Source organism: Podarcis bocagei (genome assembly GCF_964188305.1).
Source record: "Podarcis bocagei genome assembly, chromosome: 5".
In the NCBI taxonomy this organism is placed as follows: domain Eukaryota; kingdom Metazoa; phylum Chordata; class Lepidosauria; order Squamata; family Lacertidae; genus Podarcis; species Podarcis bocagei.
This window is the reverse complement of record NC_138129.1, coordinates 85,922,060-85,944,181: the sequence shown is the minus strand read 5'-3', so window position 1 is coordinate 85,944,181 and position 22,122 is coordinate 85,922,060. Positions and strand designations below refer to the sequence as shown.

Sequence of the window (22,122 nt, the reverse complement as noted above, 5' to 3'; positions counted from 1 at the left end):
ATTTCCCTGGAAAATGTTGGGATCATCAAATTTCTAACACTTTGACCAGGAGACAAAGGATACAGAATTAGTTCCTATGAGTCCATGTTGGCTTCAGAGTCACAATGACAACCAGCAGCTGCCCCCTTACAAAAAAAGGCATGGCACTATTATTCCCCATCCCCCCATCCACATGCAAAAACAAGCATGAACCCCTTCATCTCACATTGTCTGTCTTACATTTACAAATATTCTACCCATAGTCTCTTCTCTTCCCAATTCCCTCTTTGACTGTCATTGTTTCCCCATCTGAACCAATAGGAGCGTCACCCCCCCAAGCTTAAATGCCAGACAAGTGGAGGTGATTTTTCAAGGCTCACAACATGTAAGGTGCAGAAGGTTAACCTTTTCTTCCTCATTTGCCATCCCCTCCCCACATGGTAATTAGGAAAAAGGTTTCATTCACATGAATTGGATCTTTTTAAAACAGCAATAACAATATCTAATTGCCACATGAGGGCCTCTGATTTTTCAGTGAGTTGTTGTCAGCCTGTACAAATCACACACCCAAGAAGCAAGTAGGAGGGGAAATATTCTGAGCAGCATTCGGTTAACTAGCTCAATCAGTGGAAGGTGAAAGCCCTGTACAAGAACTTCCACTTGTACAACAGGTCTTCCACCACCCCCTTCTTCTTTTCCCATACCCTATGAAATTTGCTCAGGGTGTCAGGAGAAGATGGAGAGGGTATTGTTCCATCTGGCAAGCTGGAGTTTTTGCACAGATGGAACAATTGGAAAAACATGACACAGACCTCCGCCCTGCAACATGTTGTATCTATACACCTGGAAATGGGCACTAGAGCTTCAGATAGCATAGCTACACAGGGGGAAGTTGTGAGAGAAGTTGCTACCACTGTGACACTGCATAAGAAAATGGCTTTTATTAATTCACATAGTTGACACATGGAAGAATGAGAAATAAAGAAACTGTTAGTGCATATGGCTGGGACAATAGCTGGTTCCCTACAACAAATATTACAACCATTTAAAATGCTGTTGTATGCAGTAGGCTACCATCACATGCACAGATAGTTTTGTTGAGCAGTTTTGGCGTCATTTGATTTGTACACATAAACTTATAACAGCTCTTTCAAACAATATAGAAAACATAACCTATACATGTAACACTAATAAGGACTTCAAACAACAGGCGACGTTGTCCCTAACCTACTCCATTTGTCATGTCCCAACAGTTCTTTGTGTAGTAATATGTATGTACTCCTGTTATTTTAGTAAAAAATATATAAACATCCCTACTTATACTTAGGGATGGGGAAGAAATTCGTTTCAGCTTGCATTTAAGGACGAACCTGCCTAATTTGCATTTTCTGAAACAGTATACAAGCCGACACACAGTCATCCTTTGAATTCACACCTCCCCGAATTTTGCTACGCAGTTTCTCCATCCAAGTAATGTGTACAAAAATGCATATACTAGAGTATGCCTAAAAATGCATATATTAGTGAAAATAACATACAAAATGCAGTTTATCTGGGGAAATTGCTTTGCAAAAATGTATATAGCAGGCAAAGTTGCATACAAACCTGTGTATATTAGGAGAAATTTGCATCAAAACGCTGATGAATTTTCATGGTGGCTCTTTTAAAATAATAAATAATCACAAACGTGGAGAACTAAATTTAAGACTGAAAAAATATGAGAAACTGACACAACCTCACAATTCTCATGTTCCTTCAACATGTGCATCTGAAGCTGTCCAAACCAAAAGACATTAACTGGCGTGACACAGAAGCAGCTCCCCTACAGTAGCAATAATGAATGAATCAGGCCATAGGTGTGGCTAAATCTCAATCAAGAACAACATCAAAGTTAACCAACTGGTTTTTGGCCTGCCTTAGATAGGATTAGGGCTGAATGAATTATTAGATTAACAACGCTGCAGAACACGACTCCGACTCCAGCAAAATTATAGTCTAACTACTAGCTTAGACTAGGGGCAGGCAAAACTAAAAACAACCCACCCACCCCAAAAATCTGTAGGTCTCTTCTGGTTTTCAAAGCTCCTTCTCCAGTGAAAAAACTGTTCTCTCGTTTTCTTACAGAATGACACTCTTGTGGACAAATCCTTCTCCATACAGTAGCAGCATGGTGCTAAGCTGTCTGGCAGAAATGTTTTCGTAGAAAGCTTACAAGCCTGTGGACCTTGAGCTACCTGTTGTCTGAACATTTCATAGGCTATTGTACCTTCCATACACCTTGCTTTTTCAAACAATGCACAAGATCCTGTTCTTAATTGGTGACCAAGGAACTGAGCAAGTCATTAATTTAACTTCAGCAGTGTACAGTAGCAGGTACCCCCAAGCATTCTGCACTTCCCTCTTCGTGACAGACTCTTCACAAAAAACCCTCCCCCCAAATCCAGTGTACAAAATAGCTTAGTTTTCTGCCTGAGTCTGATAAAATCTTCTGAACTTCTATGTCTCTGTACACTGACAGCAAGCAGGACTGTGGTTACCAGGTTGCTGGGTTCCAAACTCAGGGAACAATGCGGAGCTATTTGCCACACCACTCTCCTTTAGACTGTGAGTCTCTAGTACAGAGATTGATTGCTGCATTTTTATTTGTGATGCTACATTTGCCCTGAGTCTTTAAATGCTGAGGGCTACAAATCTAAACAAACAATGTTTTCAATTAGCCAGGAATTTAAATTGGTTGAAAAAGGCTATAGGAGAGATATGAAATGCGACAAACTTAAAAACAGAGGAAATGCATACTGGGTTATTGTCACCAAGCAGCGAATTTTCAGAACATTCACTTTGAATTCCAGTTTTAAGATGTTAGGACTTGCCTGAAACTTCCTTTGATTTTTAATTTAACTGCAACAACCAGAAGTTTATGGTTGTGGGACAGAGAAATAATAACGAATGCTGTACACAGCATGGTTAAGAACTGAGCCACTTCCCCACAGCGGCTGACGAAAACCAGGATAAGAAAAGAATATATTAATTTCTAATATCTCTTTGAAAAAATAATCCATTTAGATTCCCCATTAAAATCCTCCTTTCACTGAGCAACACTCTGGGCACACTTGTTTGATTTTGGTCTCTCTTTGTTATTTTTATCTCCAAGACAGATTAGTTTTTTTGAAACCAGACCCAGCTTTTCCTAATCGTTCCTGTGGTTACAGTAAAGTAGTTGCCCGGTGTGTGTTAGCTGACCATTATGCCTAAAGGCTTGGATATAATAAATCCATCTTCTTATTTTCACTAAATTTCAAAACAGCTATTTGTATAAAAACGTCTTTTCATCAATGATCTGTGTGAAGCGTCAAAGCTGTGTTTCTTCCCTGGTGTCCTGTGCAACGGCGTTGCAGAAGCTGTTTTTCCGGCTGGATGAAGTGTTTGGAACATATGACAATGGATCTGGGCGGATCAAATATCTACAAAAATATAGACATACAATTGTCATTAGATTTAACAAGAAAACTCCCAACTGAATTCACAATGATTCCCTATCATAGCTAGTAACAGCACAACTGATATCAATGTATCATGCATACCTTCCACAATTTATTTCAACAAACCAAGACGGCTTGTTGAGCAAGCATTGCTTCCTCCCTTCACTCCAATTTGGCTTCATGACAATTCCATGAGTAAATAGACAAGATAAATGACATGCAGCGCTGGGTGCTATTGCTTGAAATATCAGGATTATGCAAACTGGAAGCAGTTGTGATAAGTGTGTGGAAGCCGAAATATTTCACTCTGCTTAATCCTCCAATTTCAAGCTGAGAATGTTAAAAAAAATGAGAATTCCCAGCTAAGCTTTAGAAATAAATGTTCTCTGCTGCATGAAAGTGCAAATTAGAAGCTCAGTGAATTCTTATGTTTTATGTCCTCAACTTACACAACATCGTTCAGTTCAAGTCGTGTGTCTGGAGAAGGATTAATCAGAATATAAGAAAGAGTGTTTTGATGATCATTCATTTCATCTATAGGAGAAAGAGAGGGAGGGAGAGAGAATAATAAAGGATGCATGGTTTGTACTTCAAATGACTCAGACATGAAGGTCATACTTAGACCTATGATGGATCAAAGCAGACATACCAAAACCGCCACTTTATTTTATTGAAAAGATAAGGAATAAATGAGGTGGTAGGGGAAGCAGAAAGTGAAAGAGAAATACAGTGGTACCTCGGGTTACAGACGCTTCAGGTTACAGACTCCGCTAACCCAAAAATAGTACCTCGGGTTAAGAACTTTGCTTCAGGATGAGAACAGAAATCGTGCTCTGGTGGTGCGGCGGCAACGGTACAGCGCCGCCGCAGCAGCAGCAGCAGTGGGAGGCCCCTTTAGCTAAAGTGGTACCTCAGGTTAAGAACAGTTTCTGGTTCAGAACGGACCTCTAGAACGAATTAAGTTCTTAACCTAAGGTAAAGGTAAAGGGACCCCTGACCATTAGGTCCAGTCGTGGCCGACTCTGGGGTTACGGCACTCATCTCGCTTTATTGGCAGAGGGAGCCGGCATACAGCTTCCGGGTCATGTGGCCAGCATGACTAAGCCGCTTCTGGCGAACCAGAGCAGCGCACGGAAACGCCATTTACCTTCCTGCTGGAGCGGTACCTATTTATCTACTTGCACTTTGATGTGTTTTCGAACTGCTAGGTTGGCAGGAGCAGGGGCCAAGCAATGGGAGCTCACCCCGTTGTGGGTATTCGAACCACCGACCTTCTGACTGGCAAGTCCTAGGCTCTGTGGTTTAACCCACAGCGCCACCCGCATCCCTAACCTGAGGTACTACTGTATAAAATATTTGATCATCAATGAAAGTATGTCCCACATTGTGTTTCACGGAGGAACAAAAGGTAAGTCCTGGTCTGAAATGGTTGAATATTACTCTATTATACTGTTTATGAAAGCATGATAGCTTCTGAAAGTCAGTAGAACACGAGACTCTTAATCTCAGGGTTTGAGCCCTACATTGGGCAAAATATTTCGGCATTCCAGGGGATTCAACTAGACCAGTGGTTCCCAATTAGCTAAGTACTGTAGACCTCCTGTTTTTCAAAAGTCAGGCCATGGACCCCCTACTTTTGAATTTTTTTCTATCTCTGTGGTAGATTTTGTTATATTAATAGTGCCACAGACCACATGGGGGGGGGGTCTGCAAACCACCGATTTGGAACCTCTGGACTAGATTACTTTTGTGGTCCCTTCCAGCTCTTATAATTACATGAACTGAAAAAGCTATATTTAACCAATTATCATTGATCCTTTTATAAGCATTTTAGTAAAAAAAAAAATTGTTTGTATGTTTGTTTTTAAAAAGAAAAATGATGACCCTGTACAGAAACCTAGCAATGATTTGAAAGTGGCTACCAAATTCGAAATATTCACCAGATCTTCATTTTTTTAACAAGAAACATATTTTGCTTGGATTTTCACCGGAATAATTTGGTGTATTCAAAAAACTTGGCCATTTCTTTGCTTATCACTAATTCCAGAAAAATGATGAAGAAATGAAGTAGCGCCTGCCCCAATACACAGTTTTAAGGGACCTTATTTCTCTCCACTGAAAGAACTATCCATTTGTACCTATTCCCTGCTTTCTAGAGCTATTTATCTATCAGAGGGTCTGCTCTCTATCCCACAATTTCTAAAGTTCGCTGACGAGCCGTTGGCAAGGAAATGCGACCACTTTCTTTCCTCCAATACATTGATACATAAAATGAAAGTTGCATCTATCTTTAGAGAGGAATGTCCTACCATATCCTGCTGTTGAAAGTCCCAAATGTTTCATTCTGTTTTTCACCAGTTCAGCAAGTTCCTGCCTTTCTGACCTTCTGTAAAGATTCATTCTCTGCTGACTGATTTTCTCTGCAGTTTTCCCCGAGTGCTTTGGCACTTTTCGGCTCAGCCGCCGAGCCCACTGCATACTTTTCCGTCGCAGCAAAGGATGGTCTGACTGATCACTCGATGTTGAGTTACGATGGTTGCTACGGCAGTTAAACGGTTCTTTGTTATCCTTAGTGTCCTCCCATTCTTCCACACTGATGGAAATTTGAGACTAAAGACAACACCAAAACATTCAAGAAATTAAATCCTTTTGAAAATGCTTTTCCCATTTATCATTTTTTAAAAAATTAACTCAGGACAATGCCTCTTCCCTCCCTTTCATTTCCCTGCCTCCAGTTCCACTATTCAGTACAGTCAATGCTTGGCACAGGAAACCCATGATATGAATCATGCAAAAGAAAAGCTATGAATTTCTTTGGGGAAACTCGTTGGACCAAACATTAGACAATTGGAGGAAGAACTTGGTTGGGATGGAATCACTTAAGGCCGTATTGCACAAAATGCATGGTGTTGGTGAAAGAGTATGCAGAAGAAAAATAAAGGGCAGAACATGAAGGTGATAGCTAAATCTCACCAAGGCTATCAGGCCAAATACTTTGGCATATTCATTTGATTGGGTTTGCACCTCACTTTTACTTTTGCCTGTTCCAACAACACATCTGCATTCAGCATAGAAGTGCAATAGGTTCACAGCAACCAGAGTCTGAGAAATGGCAATGGAAACAATGGAACAAGCTAGAAGTTTGTTCATCAGAGGGAGACTATTCAGATCCCTGAACCTGTTGCAGAACCAGATTCAGTTTTACGTGGGGCCCCTGAAGGTCCGCAACCAAATGGCACAGCCCAACTGCCCTGGCTCTAAGCTTTTGCTGCATCAGGAGATCAAAGAAGCTGGTGAGCACAGGCTCCTTAGGCTCATGTATCTACTATTCCATGTGAGGGTCAGAATGAGTAAGCACTGGGCAAAACAGAGTGGAAGCTACAACAGGAGAAGAACATAGGCCAGTTTGGCACAATTTCCACATTCACAATGATATATTAATATAATGACAGGCATGGCATTTTGTTATCACTGATCGGGTGTGTGTTCATAATAGGAGAACCTATATAATACAAGAGCAATAAGGTTTCAATGAATTCCTATGCTTTTTGTTTTCCCATAGGTGATGATATATGGGACAGAGCTCCCTGGTCACATTCAGAGTGTGATATAATTCTGAGGACTGGCTTATATTATAAATGAAACGAATGCACACAACATTCATAATTCTATAAAACCACTAGATAGAATGTCTCATTTTGGAATGCCCTGTGGTCTGTATTATACACAGTCAGGACTATATGCAATTACTAGATTGCAGTATTAACACATCCCCTTAAATCAGTTTATTAAATTTGTATATCACCTTCCACTAAAAAGTCCCAAAGCGATTTCCCCGCAAGTAAAGAATACAAAAGAATACAGCAATTTAACATGGTGGCATAGGGACTGTCCAAATGCCCAGAAAAACAAAACATCTTTGCCCGGTGCTGAAATGATTACAAAGTTGGTGCCTGGCAGGCCACTCTGGGGAGAGCATTCCATAAACAAGGAATGGAGGCTACTACAGAAAAGGTCTGTTCTCTCATTATCACCCTCTGAACCTACATCTGAGGTAGCTCACAGAAACGGGACTCAGATGACATTATCCAGATCTGGAAAGTTTCATATGGGGAATGTGATCCTTTAGTTTTTGTGGTTCCAAGCAATTCTTAAAAATAATAAATAAAATTTATATACTGCTCTATAACTGCAGGTCTCAGGGCGGTTCACAGGCTTTAAAGGTCAAAAACAGCACTTTAAATTGGACCCTCAAACAATTTGTATTATCTTTGGCTAGAAATTGTTTAATTTACCTATACAAAAAGTACTATTGATTCACTGTGATTTCTGATTTTCATCTAACAGCTCACTATTTTCTTTCTTTAGCTCAAGGCTGACATGCACCCATGGCCAACTCTCTGGGGGCCACTAGAAAGGGAGTGGCTGTTCCACACTCTCACATCACAGACACACTCTCATACACATGACACATGCTTGCACACATACATAAACAGGGCCTCCACCTTCTCAGCTGACCTATATATACCAGGTGAAGAGGAGGTGTTATTGAACCCTCTCCTCTCATCAGATAATTTATTTGATAACTTGGAAGGAGATGCCACAATAGGGCACTGGGCTTCACACACAACAGTACTGTGTCTAATATATTTCTGTCACTGCTGACAAAATTGGTGGGGTCTTGGATGGGGAGATTTGCCCCCCCCCCCCAAGGGTAAGCTGTTCCTGGCCTAGGCCAAGACTGGGCATATGGAAACATTTGACAAATACTTACTTGTGAAGCCATTTCTCGAGACTGATACAAAGTGAGGGGGGTCAGGCGAAGGGGAAAGAAAACAGAACACCATTCAAACAAGTGTCCAAACAATGAATACAGACAGACAATTTGTAGTGATCGCAATATTGGGATTGTACAAATAAATGCATGGCTAGCTGTGTGTGCAGTGTAAAATATTCTTGCAATTTCAATTTGCAATCGTTTGAACAAATGAATGTGGGACTCACATAAGGAATTGTTTCCCAAGTTGCCCTTGACCATCCTATTTGGTAAGGTAAGTTATAGATATATAAAAACATTCTATTCACTCCATGTAACTCAAGTACATATATAATGTACAAACCCTCCCCGCAAAAAAGTCAATGGACATCATTATATGAAGTCCTAAAGCCAGATTTGTGGATCTCAAACAAAGACTTTAGTTATATTGAGTGAATAAAATATTTATTAGAAATTGGTCAATTAATGGTTAGTCTTCAACCATTACAGAGCTGAGACTCACCTTTAATCCTAACCTGCAAAATAGAAACCACATTTGATTATTATTATTTTTACAGTATCTCTCTCCAGGTGCTATTTTCCCATCTAACTTTCTCTTTGTCATTTTCTCTTGTTATCTGACTATCCTGTTAAAGAAAAGCAGCAAACAAACTAGTTTGGTGTCACCAGTACACATTTGGCCAGCACAAGTCAGGGATGTACAAAGCCACCCTTGCTCACTCCCAAAATCAATTGAGCTTTTCAAGTTACAGATAGGTAGCCGTGTTGGTCTGCCATAGTCAAAATAAAAAAAATTCCTTCCAGTAGCACCTTAAAGACCAACTAAGTTAGTTCTTGGTATGAGCTTTCGTGTGCATGCACACTTCTTCAGATACACTGAAACAGAAGTTGCCAGATCCTTCTATATAGTGAGAAGGTGGGGAGGGGTATTACTCAGAAGGGTGGTGGGAATGGGAGATTGGCAGATAGCTGAGATGAGCCTGTTGACGACTCTTAACGACTGCAATAGGTCTTACAGGAAAAGGCAAGGGGTGAAGAGGTGAAAAATGGCTTAGTCATGTATAATGAGATAAGAATCCAATGTCTTTGTTCATTCCAGGTCTCTCCATGGTTTTAGAAATAGAAATAGACTGGAAAGAGAAGCTGCTGAATTGCAACTCATTACCAAACTTAAAACCATGGAGAGACCTGGTTTGAACAAAGACATTGGATTCTTATCTCATTATACATGACTAAGCCATTTTTCACCTCTTCACCCCTTGCCTTTTCCTGTAAGACCTATTGCAGTCGTTAAGAGTCGTCAACAGGCTCATCTCAGCTATCTGCCAATCTCCCATTCCCACCACCCTTCTGAGTAATACCCCTCCCCACCTTCTCACTATATAGAAGGATCTGGCAACTTCTGTTTCAGTGTATCTGAAGAAGTGTGCATGCACACGAAAGCTCATACCAAGAACTAACTTAGTTGGTCTTTAAGGTGCTACTGGAAGGAATTTTTTTATTTTGAGCTTTTCAAGCATTTCTGTCAAAAGTTCAGTATTAACACCTGATAAGCCCAAGTGATGGGCCACTCCTTGATTTCCTACTGGCTCCCTCCATCTGTCTGAGGATGGGCTCAGATCGACACCAGATGTCCTGCAAGGGGTCTCCTTTGCTGTAAAATGTACACATGGTTCCATTTTAAGCCAAGCAACTTTGGACCAAGTCCCAGAAATGTAATGACATCAGGGAAGCCATGACAGAAAATTGCATTTCATTTTGAGTCAGGCCCAGATTGAAAGAGGTGCAGCTAGCTCAAAATGGGACCAGCTTTTTTTGTGGCAAAATTTTCCAGAACAAGTCTCACACCACCCCTAGCCCAAGCAACAAAATATTTAATCCCTATTATTTTGTGTTAGATAATGTGTATGCAGTGTTCCTGTTTTATAACTTGATTAGTGACTTCTCAAGGCACAGAAAGTTCTCGCTCTTTAAAATAAAAACAAACTAAAAAAACCCTACATATCCTCAACTTTCATTTTCTGTTCCACAAATTCGCATTATGAAAAATTGTGGATTCTAAGTAACGATGGGCCTAATGGCCATCATAACTGAATGTGAATATAACTAAGAATGTAATAAATGGCAGAGTTGCATGTTATGCTGTTGGAAATACATTCATACCAATTGCATACCAGAAAATTTGTGCAAATTTATTTTACTGTAAATTATAACAAAAACAGAGGTGTACTGCAGGACTATTTAATTTTTTAAACAAAAATGGACTTAAGTGAATAGACCTATGCTTTACAAGCTGTTTCTCATGCTTTAGAAGTGTAGAATTACTTAACATTTTCACAAGGTTTTGAGAAAACAGATTCCTCAATTAAGTTCCATGGTAAAGGTAAAGGGACCCCTGACCATTAGGTCCAGTCGTGGCCAACTCTGGGGTTGCGGTGCTCATCTCGCTTTATTGGCTGAGGGAGCCGGCGTACAGCTTCCAAGTCATGTGGCCAGCATGACTAAGCCACTTCTGGTGAACCAGAGCAGCGCATGGAAACGCCGTTTACCTTCCTGCCGGAGCAGTACCTATTTATCTACTTGCACTTTGACATGATTTTGAACTGCTAGGTTGGCAGGAGCAGGGACTGAGCAACGGGAGTTCACCCCATCGCAGGGATTCGAACCACCGACCTTCTGACTGGCAACTCCTAGGCTCTGTGGTTTAACCCACAGCACCACCCACATCTACAAATAAGTGTTTCTGATACATAAGGATAATGTGAGCCTAATCCATGTTTTCACATATTGCACTGTCATATTTTAATGCCATAGTATTTTCCAGTGAATGTGATTTAAACATTCACAGCTAATATAAGTTACCAACTAATAAGATAGTGCTCCAGGCAAATAAGATCTAATTCTTCTTACATAGTTCCACTACCTTACCTTCTGTTTAAACCAGGCCAAAATTATTATTCAGCACACAAAACTGAAGCAATGATACTGAGATTTCTTCCAGCTACAAGAGGTCTATGATTCCAACAAAAATCATAGCCTATGATTTCAACAGAAATTACTAACGCACTCCTCAGGGTTACACAGTTATAAAATAATAAATTCTCATAAGTGTTGATTGCTGAATTTGTTAAAAGCTATAAAGCTGTCATTGAATTTTCCCTGTAACTAAATTTGAGGCAAAACAGAAGGTTGTAGCTTGGGCAAAGGTACGGTATCTGAGGAATTTCACTAAATTGGCCAGGAGAATTTCATGTATCCCTAGAATGAAACAAAGCTGAAGATCTGCAATCAAGCAAATTGTTTCCAAGTATCAGGGCTGGTTTTATAGTAACTTTCTCTATGTCAGAATTTGCATCCTTCCTTGGCACACACTTTTGCAGGCAAACATAAACATATGTACTGGTCTTTCAGAGATCTTGCCAGAAGCAATTCTCATGATTCTTGTAATGTAGATCTGTCTCTAGGTTTTATTTATTACAATGAACTTTGTACCCCTTGCATTTTGACAGTTCTTTGATTCAGGTTGCAGTGACACATGTGAAAGAGTTTTAAACTTGCGATGGAGAAGTTGAAGAAGCACAACCAATGGTATAACAAATGTGTGGTGTGTCTTTGGATGATGACGCAATGCAGTGGCAATAATAAAATGAAAAATAGCTAGTTTCTCACTTCTAATCTGCTGTTCTCCCCAAATGATCGCTAGGAACTTAACTACTACAAGACATGTGTGGGATATTGGGCCAGCTTTAGTACTAAATTCTCTAAGCACATAGTGGAGAAGCGTCAGGAGCAACTGCAAACTGAAGTTTTGCATGTTTCAAAATGTTTGTAGATGTGTGACTCCCTCTCACATTTTACGTTTATAGATTCAAAACAGTGCTACATAGGGTGCAAATGAAACTAGCATAAAGTGTGAATCAGAGAAGAAAGAAAGGTGAGCAAAACATAGTTAAGTGAAACCACTCTGTCACAGTTCATTGCAAATTACTTGAGTAACGTTTCTGAAACATTCCTGATCAGAACTTGTCTGTAACCCATCCATACCTCAGACGTTGCAAGTTTCTGCGATTCGGTTCTATAGATTCCAATAGGAATATCCCCTGTAGAAGAACAAAGCTTCTGGTAGAGCCTGGCGTACGTTCTGATCCACAAATCGTCTTCTGTGATTTTCATCTATACAACAGCAGCAACAAAAAGAGTCTGACTGTTTGGAGACGTTTGATTTACTCAAATGATATATTAACACAATTGTTGCAGCATACAAACGACTTATCCCAGTTGGTCACCATACATATTAGGCTACACTATCTCTTTAGACTCTGTAGATAAATCAATTCAGAACTGTATATAACTTTGCACCATCTGGAGAATATTAATAAAAATAATTGCTGGATCAATTTTTCATGTATGGGGTCAGTATCTATAAATCCCTTCGCCTCATAAAGCACTGGAGATTGTATCGAAGTCATCCCATTAGCAGAAAGGACTTCTACCTGCGCAATGTAGGGGATTGTCCCCACCCCCTGAAATCAATATATGCTTCAGAGAACAGATCTGGAAGAGCACACAGGGAAAAGGAGAGGAAGTCCAATTTGCAGCTTTGCCATTAAGCAAGAATGAATGCCTTGCACCTATTTTTTTTAATATTGTTTTCTGTACTAAAAGCAATCAGACAGCTACTCTTAGGGAGAAAATGCAATATGAAAAACAAATGAAGAAACAACCAAAGTATCAACAAACTTAATTATATGGGATTAAATAAAAATACTTACAGAACAAAGAAAGCCAGATCCTGGTGTAGTATCTAAGCCCAGCAGAAGTCTTGTGATAGATATCATGTAATCTTTAACAAAAGACTGCAAGTTTTAAAAAGAAAACTTATTTAGTATATATCAGAGTACAGTGGTACCTCAGGTTACAAATGCTTCGGGTTACAAACACTTAAGGTTACAGACTCTGCTAACCCAGAAATAGTACCTCGGGTTAAGAACTTTGCTTCAGGATGAGAACAGAAATTGTGCGGTGGCGGCGTGGCAGCAGCAGCGGGAGGCCCCATTAGCTAAAGTGGTACCTCAGGTTAAGAACAGTTTCAGGTTAAGAACGGACCTCCAGAACAAAGTAAGTTCTTAACCAGAGGTACCATTGTAATCAACATTCCTAAACAGAATAGGTAAACACATATATTGCTTTTTTTTTTTTTTTGCAGTGGATATTTACTTTGTGGAGGGAAGACCAGCTTCACAACTAATGATGCACTTATTTTCTGAGAGCTTTATACAACTAATGTGTTTGCAGAAACACATTTTTCTTTGTCCATAGCAATCTTTTGAATTGTTTGCCATGCTCCCTCAAAGAATGGGGACAATAGCAAAGTATGCAATCCTAGGTTCCATCACATCTCCAATACCCCCCCCCCCAAGATATCAAGGATTTTTAGATAATGGCTAGCACTCAGCATAAACTCTACAAAGTATTGTGTATGATGATCTACTACACAACATACAATTATTAGTATGTGATGGGCTGTATGAATGCAGCCAGGTCTGTAGTGGCGTAATAACTTTTGAGATGGGTAGCTAGCTAGCTGTTCTCAGCTCAGCACCAATCCCATCCCAGAAGTACCAGCTTTTCGTCTATGTTTTGCAGCATGCAATAAACTGCTTGTTATTGTTGTCTCTTTGCTTTCTCAGGGTGAACAGCGTGACATTTTGAAATGGCATTAGCATTCTGGCACAATGTCACAGATCCCGATGTTGGGGTAGACCGCTGAGTTATGATGTTAGTATGGGGTTGGGGTGCTAGTATGAATTCAGAAAAGGAATAAATTCTGTCCTTCACGATACCTGATACAGCAGGGTGTCCAACATGCTGATACTAAAAACTCTACCAGCAGCAAAGGGCAACCGAAACATGAATGCCAGATTGGAGCCCTTCTCTCGTTCTTTCTGTTCAAATGGGGTGAGAGAAAAAGATGAGAGAGAGGGAGAGAAAAGAATCGGTAAACACTTCCAAACATTAAGTGAATGGCACACTGGGGCTTCCCACAGGAAGCATTCTGCCAAAGTAGACCTCTAATGCTGCTACGGATTCATTCATTAAAACACTACTTGGAGCAATGCAGTGCCAGCTCTCAAATGGATTTTATTTCCTTCTGACCCTCCATTTTTTGAGAGATTGTCCTTGCATCTGCATACACAGGAGTGCCTACACACACACACACACACACATATGTACAGGTTCTGTCATCACTATTATACTACTATACACGCTCACTAAACTTTCAAGATGAAAAGCTTAAGTCTCAACAGTTTGAGGACAACTTTTTCTTTTGAGTGTTCCCATCACTTTAGCTCCTCAACTGGCAAGAGCATTTATTTGAAACTCTAATCTCTTCCCATTATACAGATTGGCCAATAAATACCTCCTGTTGTATTACCTAAAAGTTCAATTCTCCTACAAAGAAATGTTAAATTGAAAGGGCAGCACAGAACTATGTCATAATACTGGACATTTGATTCTATTCATATTGAAACATACTGGTTTGAATAGTCACTATACCGTATTTTTCGCCCCATAAGACACACTTTTTCCCCTCCAAAAATGAAGGGAAAATCTGGGTGCGTCTTATGGGGCGAATGCAGGCTTTCGCTGAAGCTTGAAGAGCGAGAGGGGTCGGTGCGCACCGACCCCTCTCGCTCTCCAGGCTTCAGGAAGATATCCGCCGCCCAGGCAGCCCTGTGGGAGGTCCCACAGGGTTGCCTAGGCTGCGGATAGCAGCCTGCTTCTCGGAGCGTCGGGCGCCCTGAAGGCAGAGCGCCCGACACTTCGGGAACAATTCCGCCGCCCAGGCAGCCCTGTGGGAGGTCCCACAGGGCTGCCTAGGCTGCGGATAGCAGCCTGCTTCTCGCAGCGTCGAGCGCCCTGAAGGCAGAGCGCCCGACGCTTCGGGAACCATTCCGCCGCCCAGGCAGCCCTGTGGGAGGTCCCACAGGGCTGCCTAGGCTGCGGATAGCAGCCTGCTTCTCGGAGCGTCGGGCGCCCTGAAGGCAGGGTGCGCAAGGCTTGGGGCGGCAGCGGACTGCTTGCGCGCACCTAGAAGCTTGGGGCGTGCTGAGGTCAGCGCGCCCCAAGCTTCTGCATGCCGGCAAGCAGTCCGCTGCCGCCCCAAACCTCCCGCACCCGGCAGGAGGTCCCGCCGGGTGCGCAAGGCTTGGGGCGGCAGCGGACTGCTTGCGCGCACCTAGAAGCTTGGGGCGTGCTGAGGTCAGCGCGCCCCAAGCTTCTGCATGCCGGCAAGCAGTCCGCTGCCGCCCCAAACCTCCCGCACCCGGCAGGAGGTCCCGCCGGGTGCACAAGGCTTGGGGCGGCAGCGGACTGCTTGTGCGCACCTAGAAGCTTGGGGCGTGCTGAGGTCAGCGCGCCCCAAGCTTCTGCATGCCGGCAGCGGACTGCTTGCGCGCACCTAGAAGCTTGAGGCGTGCTGAGGTCAGCGCGCCCCAAGCTTCTGCATGCCGGCAAGCAGTCCGCTGCCGCCCCAAGCCTCCCGCACCCGGCAGGAGGTCCCGCCGGGTGCGCAAGGCTTGGGGCGGCAGCGGACTGCTTGCCGGCATGCAGAAGCTTGGGGCGCGCTGACCTCAGCACGCCCCAAGCTTCTGGATTAGCGCAGGGGTCCGCTAGCCCTGGGAGAGGCGCCGGCTCTCCCACGCTAGCGGAGACCTTGCCGGCACGCAGAAGCTTGGGGCGCGCTGAGCTCCGCACGCCCCAAGCTCCTGGTGTAGCGCAGCGCACCTGGGGGGGAAATAAAAATTTTTTCCTTCATTTCCCCCCCTAAAATCTAGGTGCGTCTTATGGGCCGGTGCGTCTTATGGGGCGAAAAATACGGTACTTTGTGCATACATTTAAACTTCCACTGAGTTGTCCTGTTTCTTTTTCTTTTCTTTTGCACTTCATGGTGTTTGTCTGTTTTTCTCCACCCCCACAATGCACCCATTCATATACACCTGGCAACTAGGCATAACATGTTATGCAAGTGATGACAGATATCCACAAAAGCTTATGCCACAATAAATGTGTTTAAATAAATAAGGTGTTATGGGACTCCAACCTAAAAGACCACCAAATACTTTTCATCATATAAAGAGAACAGCAGTATTGCAGTTAGTTTTGGACTGGAGGAGTTCATTGCAACAGCTGCCATAGCTGGGCACCCTGGGAGTGTTCAGTTTGTCAGGATCGGCCAACAGTTGGAAAATAGGGAGCTGGCAAAGGTTGGTGCACTGGTTAACATGTTGGACTTAGGCTGGAGAGAACTGGGTTTGGAAGCCTTGGATCTTCCATGGAGCCAACTAGGTGACATTGGGTTACCCAACGTAAGAATCATATACAAGGTTGGACCAGTCCTCTAACACCTCAAGCTGACAAAACTTGCAGTATTGAGCCATCGCAGAACACCATTGCTCCCGCTGTCCAAGAAAGCAACTGAGCCTCCTGAAAGGTAAAGGTAAAGGTAAAGGACCCCTGACAGTTAAGTCCAGTCGCGAATGACTCTAGGGTTGCGGCGTTTATCTAGCTTTACTGGCCGAGGGAGCTAACGTTTGTCCGCAAACAGCTTCCAGATCATGTGGCCAGCATGACTAAGCCGCTTCTAGCAAAACCAGAGTAGTGCACGGAAATGCCATTTACCTTCCCGCCGGAGTGGTACCCATTTATCTACTTGCACTTTGATGTGCTTTTGAACTGCTAGGTTGACAGGAGCTGGGACAGAGCAACAGGCGCTCACTCCGCCGTGGGGATTCGAACCGCCAACCTTCCAATCAGCAAGCCCAAGGCTCAATGGTTTACACCACAGTGCCACCCATGTCCCGAACTGAGCCTCCTACTCCACTACAAAGCTGAGAGAAAATGGCATCCACACAACACAGCAGCTGGAGCTCTTATCTCTCTCAACAAATCTCTGCCAAGCTAATGAAGATTAAAGACCATAGCAGCTTAATCATATATGTGGCAATTCCTTCCCCCTGTAGGGCTGTGTACCAATGACATTTCTTATGAGTCTTTGTTGTCAGTCAGTACAAATGCCCATTGTTTTCCGTCTTGGTGTGCTGCTCTTATCTCATAATTTGTCCCAACCACCCTGTGAGTTAGATTTGCATGAGAGGAGGCTGAGATAAAGCCATCTTATCTAAGATCACTCCCTGAGGCACTGGCTGAGAGCTGTTGTAAATTCAGCTCTTCCTCATCCAAGATCAACATCCTCTAATCCTCCATTGTGGGAAAGTAAATGTTAATATTTCCCTGTTAGAAGGAATGAACAAAAAACCCATCCAAAAACTCCCACAGTTGTTTTTTTAAAAAACCAGGTTGCCCATAATTACGGAAATGCAAATGTTATCACAGCACTAACATGTCAATTGACTAGCATTCAAGTTTACATCTGCTTTATGAATAATGAAACATGGCTCTGGATGTTAACTCTGGCCTTGTCCACCGAGATTTGTGGCAAACAGATACTTTTTGAATTGCGGCAGTAATCGCTCTCATGCATTTTTAATTGATCATCCAAGTTGCACAGAGATAGAGATACAATTTACTCCTTGGCACTATGAAAGCCACCACAGCAGCTTTAATTATTTGGAACCAGATCGTTCTGTCCTCCTACATATTTCACAGCAGAAGCCTCTGAAAGTGGAAAGACTGCAGGAGATTCAGGTTTGTGTGTGTTCTCTTACAGAAGAGAGCCTAGCTGCAGGACTTCTGAGATCTGTTCAGCTCCAGCTGCAGCTTTGAAGACTCTGTGCCACTGGTTACCAGATAAGGATCTTCAGTAGAAAATGGATGTTACCCTCAAAGTCTGCTTGTGAACTTCCCTGTGGATCCTACAAATGATGCTGAGTGAGCTTGGGAGATTAGTCTGACCTAGAATGGAAATTTTATGTTCTGCTATTGCAGGGTTCCCCAAAGTTGGGTCTCCAGATGTTCTGGACTACAACTCCCATAATTCATAGCTAACAGGACCAGGAGGCAGGGATTATGGGATTAAGTCCAAAAACAGCTGGAGACCCAACTTTGGGAGACCCTGCACTACAGGTTGACTTTTCACTGAGATATTTTCTGTGCACTCCAGAATGTCTTCTTCTCTCCCAGCCAGTGCCAAACTGATGACCAATGGGTGGAACAATCCAAGGAATTCACATGGTGAGCTGCAACTGTTAGTGGGGCTACCCTCTGCCAAGGCTCTCCCCCCATTATTGCCCCTCTCTGAGACAGGCCCAAAGGAGTTCCAACATTTGCAGTTGGGAACCATGTTTGGTTAGCTTAACTAAAAAAGGCAAGCGTCTCTCCTTGTTTCAACAAATTTGTTGATTACATTTATGTAGAATTTCAAGTTACAAAGGTTGGTGGCTTTTTGACAGTTTGAAGGAAGTCTAAAGTAACCACGTAATAAACAAAGCCAACAATTTTGTATGCAAGTTTGCCTAATATACACATCGTTGCAAAGCATATTTCCTGTAATATTTATATTTTCCCATATGCAGTGCATTTTGGAACATTATTTTCACTAACGTATGCATGCATATTCAAACTTTACCTCAGCTGCGTTCATTTTTGTACACATTGCTTGGCAGGAGAACTGCATTGCAAAATTCACCAAAGTGTGAATTTTGAAGGATGGTCACGTTTCAGTTTGCATATTGTTTTGGAAAGGATGAATTAGGTAAATGTATTCCACTTCTTGTGTCTCACTCATGTTTTAAACACAAACTTAAATTATGTGCATATTGAAATATGAAATATTTGCATAAGGCTGCTTAAAATATTTGGGTGTGATTCATTTTGATTTTTATGTTACGATTATTTTGCATAAAAGCCTTTTAGAAAACAACTACACAAACAGTGGAATCAACAGACTGGGGATTAAATGCCTCAGGCTAACAATGGACTTTAGCAAACTGGCAACAATGTTTAACTTATTTCTCATCTTCTCTAATTGATGGGAAATGAATTAAGCTTTAATGGTAAAAAATGAAGAATTGAGAAAGGAAGGGGAGATGAATGTTGGAGCTTAAAGGAAGCTTACTGTTTGTTTTTGAAAGGAGAGAGTTGACTTTTACTATTATTTTTAACAGTTGATTTATTCAGTTCTAGGTTGCCATATATTGAAGAGTAAAAAAGGGAACACATTTGCTTTTAACTTCTGCTTTTAACTATGGATCGCTATGATGACTCAGTAATGTTCTCACAACTCAGGAGACCACTTTATGCATTAGAGGACCTATGCTCTGGTACACAGAAATTTGCATCCCAATAAATATTCCAATGGTTACTTAGCCATTTTAGAAGGGATCTGAGAAGAATCCTAGCATGGTTTTCATTAGATCTCCAAGTTACAGAGCTAGTAAATGTCAGGAAGTTCTCCAAGTGGTATGGGCAGTTCAGTTTCACTAGTTATGTGAAATAGATGTCATCTCCCAATGTTTCCTCCTCAGTTATTGAACTAATTCACGCAGCTGAACTACTTTTTAAGTTAATTACCCACTTGCTCCACAACAAGTATATTTAATGTTATAAAAATTTTAGATTTAGCTGCCATGTGTGAAAAGATATCTACAGAGAGTATAGGGCATACCAAAACCTTTCCACTCTCTTCCTTCAGCATATGTACATCAGAACCACACAAGGCATTGATGGGAAATCTCAGTCTAGTCTACCTCCTAAGGTAGACTAACCTCAGTCAAGGCTTATAAGCTCAGAGTTCATGTTAAAAGGTAAAGGGACCCCTGACAGTTAAGTCCAGTCGCAAATGACTCTGGGGTTACGGCGCTCGTCTCGCTTTACAGGCTGAGGGAGCTAGCGTTTGTCTGCTCCACAGACAGTTTTTCTGGGTCATGTGGCCAGCATGACTAAGCCGCTTCTGGTGCAACGGAACACCGATACCAGAGCAGTACACGGAAATGCCATTTACCTTCCCGCCGGAGCGGTACCTTTTAATCTACCTGCATTTTTTGACATGCTTTCAAACTGCTAGGTTGGTAGGAGCTGGAACCGAGCAACGGGCGCTCACCCCACCATGGGGATTCGAACTGCCAACCTATTGATCGGCAAGCCCAAGGCTCAGTGGTTTAGACCACAGCACCACCCACGTCCCATTGAGTTCATGTTATTTGACCACAAAGAAATAATAGTGGTGGTCAGGGTCTCCCATTTCCTGTAACCACCTAGCGCACAGGGTGCCCATGGATGTATGCTGAGGGGGAGTGGAAAAAACCAGCCTCTGTGGTCCCTCCCTGGGTGAGTGCTTTGCACAAGAAGGACTGGATCAAGATACATATGTGTGTGATTTTATATTGGAAGAGAGTGACATTACAAAATGAAACCAGAAAATATTCACATTCAGATAAAGGGTTCTTAACTATGATGGAAAGAATTCAAAAATATAAGCACAGACCCTCCAAGTGTGCCTATTTTCCAGGGACAGTCCTGGATTTACAGAAGCCATCCCAGTTTCTGATTTGATCCCATAATTTTCATCAGAGAAATGTTGGAAGGCATGGAGTTATGCCACCCCTGAACCAAAGAGATAAGTAACTATGCAACCTTTAGAAGACATCTGAAGGCAGCCCTATATAGGGATTTTTTTAAAAAAATGTTTTATATTTTTATATATGTTGGAAGCCACCCAGAGTGGCTGGCGCAACCCAGTCAGATGGGTTGGGTACAAATAATAAAATAGTTGCTGCTGCTGCTGCTGCTGCTGCTGTTATTATTATTGCGGAACAGGACATCCTTATCTTCATCGGAGAAATGTTGGAGGGTATCAGCCCTGAGTGCTCACTGGAAGGAAATCAGCCCTGAGTGCTCACTGGAAGGACAGATCCTGAAGCTGAGGCTCTAATACTTTGGCCACCTCATGAGAAGAGAAGACTCCCTGGAAAAGACCCTGATGTTGGGAAAGATGAAGGGCACAAGGAGAAGGGGACGACAGAGGACAAGACGGTTGGACAGTGTTTTCGAAGCTACCAGCATGAGTTTGACCAAACTGCGGGAGGCAGTGGAAGACAGGGGTGCCTGGCGTGCTCTGGTCCATGGGGTCACAAAGAGTCGGACACGACTAAACGGCTAAACAACAACAACAACAATGTAAGCATAAGGACAGTGGCTGCAATCCTGCAAGCAGTTAAAAGTTGATTCATAGATATGTGCTCTTCACTTGATGACTGCAAAATCAAGGAATGACTCAGATGACCCCACAAAACAGCACAGACGTTACAACAGAGACAGAACCTCACATCTCAATGGAGTCAGTTTTCATACAGTATACAAGTGCTGATCATCTAGTGTATAGTAACCAAGTGCTGTGATTCTGAACTAGGTCTTAGATTACTTACATCAGGAATGGGTAACCTGTGGCCCTCCAGATTTTTTTTGGACTTATAGTTCCCTCCATCCCTGACCTTTGGCCATGTTAGCTGGGACTGGTGGTAGTTGGAGTCCCTCAAAACCCTAAGGTTCCCCACTCCTGATTTAAATTACACTAAAGAGAATGGATTTAAGAAGCTTCATTATGCAAATATTGCACCCAGTCTTCAGTGAAAGCAATGAACGCATGCTTAGACAGCCAATTTCCCTACTCCTTAATTGCAAAACATTTCCTAGCTATTAGGATGCTGTATGGAGGCTTTCTTGAGTTTTAATTTTCATGGAGAAACCAGAATGGATAGAGTTTGACTTCGGCATATGGTTGCCGTGTTTTTCATCTTCACATTTTTCTGCTGAGCAAAAGGCTCTTGCTTGTTCAGATGCCAACTGTGATTGCTTAGCTATTTCCAAAGAGGAAAAACAAGGGAAGTTGCAGCTGTAGCAGCAGATGGAGTTCTCCTGTGACTCAGG

At 42.3% G+C, this 22,122-nt stretch overlaps 1 protein-coding gene across 8 annotated transcripts in view; it reads right to left on the bottom strand.

Moving 5' to 3' along the window:
• Positions 1–905: 905 nt before the first annotated feature.
• Positions 906–22,122, bottom strand: part of KCNT2 (potassium sodium-activated channel subfamily T member 2) — a 233,659-nt gene continuing 212,442 nt past the window's right edge. For 5 of the 8 annotated variants that reach the window (XM_081194322.1, XM_081194325.1, XM_081194324.1 and 2 more), the window contains 7 exons: positions 14,079–14,180; positions 13,008–13,091; positions 12,280–12,408; positions 8,233–8,253; positions 5,768–6,068; positions 3,908–3,992; positions 906–3,440 (listed from right to left, as the gene is read on the bottom strand). In XM_081194322.1, coding sequence (XP_081050448.1) covers positions 3,329–3,440; positions 3,908–3,992; positions 5,768–6,068; positions 8,233–8,253; positions 12,280–12,408; positions 13,008–13,091; positions 14,079–14,180 — 834 coding nt within the window. In that variant the 3' untranslated portion in view covers positions 906–3,328. The remainder of the gene's footprint in view (positions 3,441–3,907; positions 3,993–5,767; positions 6,069–8,232; positions 8,254–12,279; positions 12,409–13,007; positions 13,092–14,078; positions 14,181–22,122) is intronic. The other 3 variants (XM_081194326.1, XM_081194323.1, XM_081194328.1) reach the window with 1 other exon arrangement.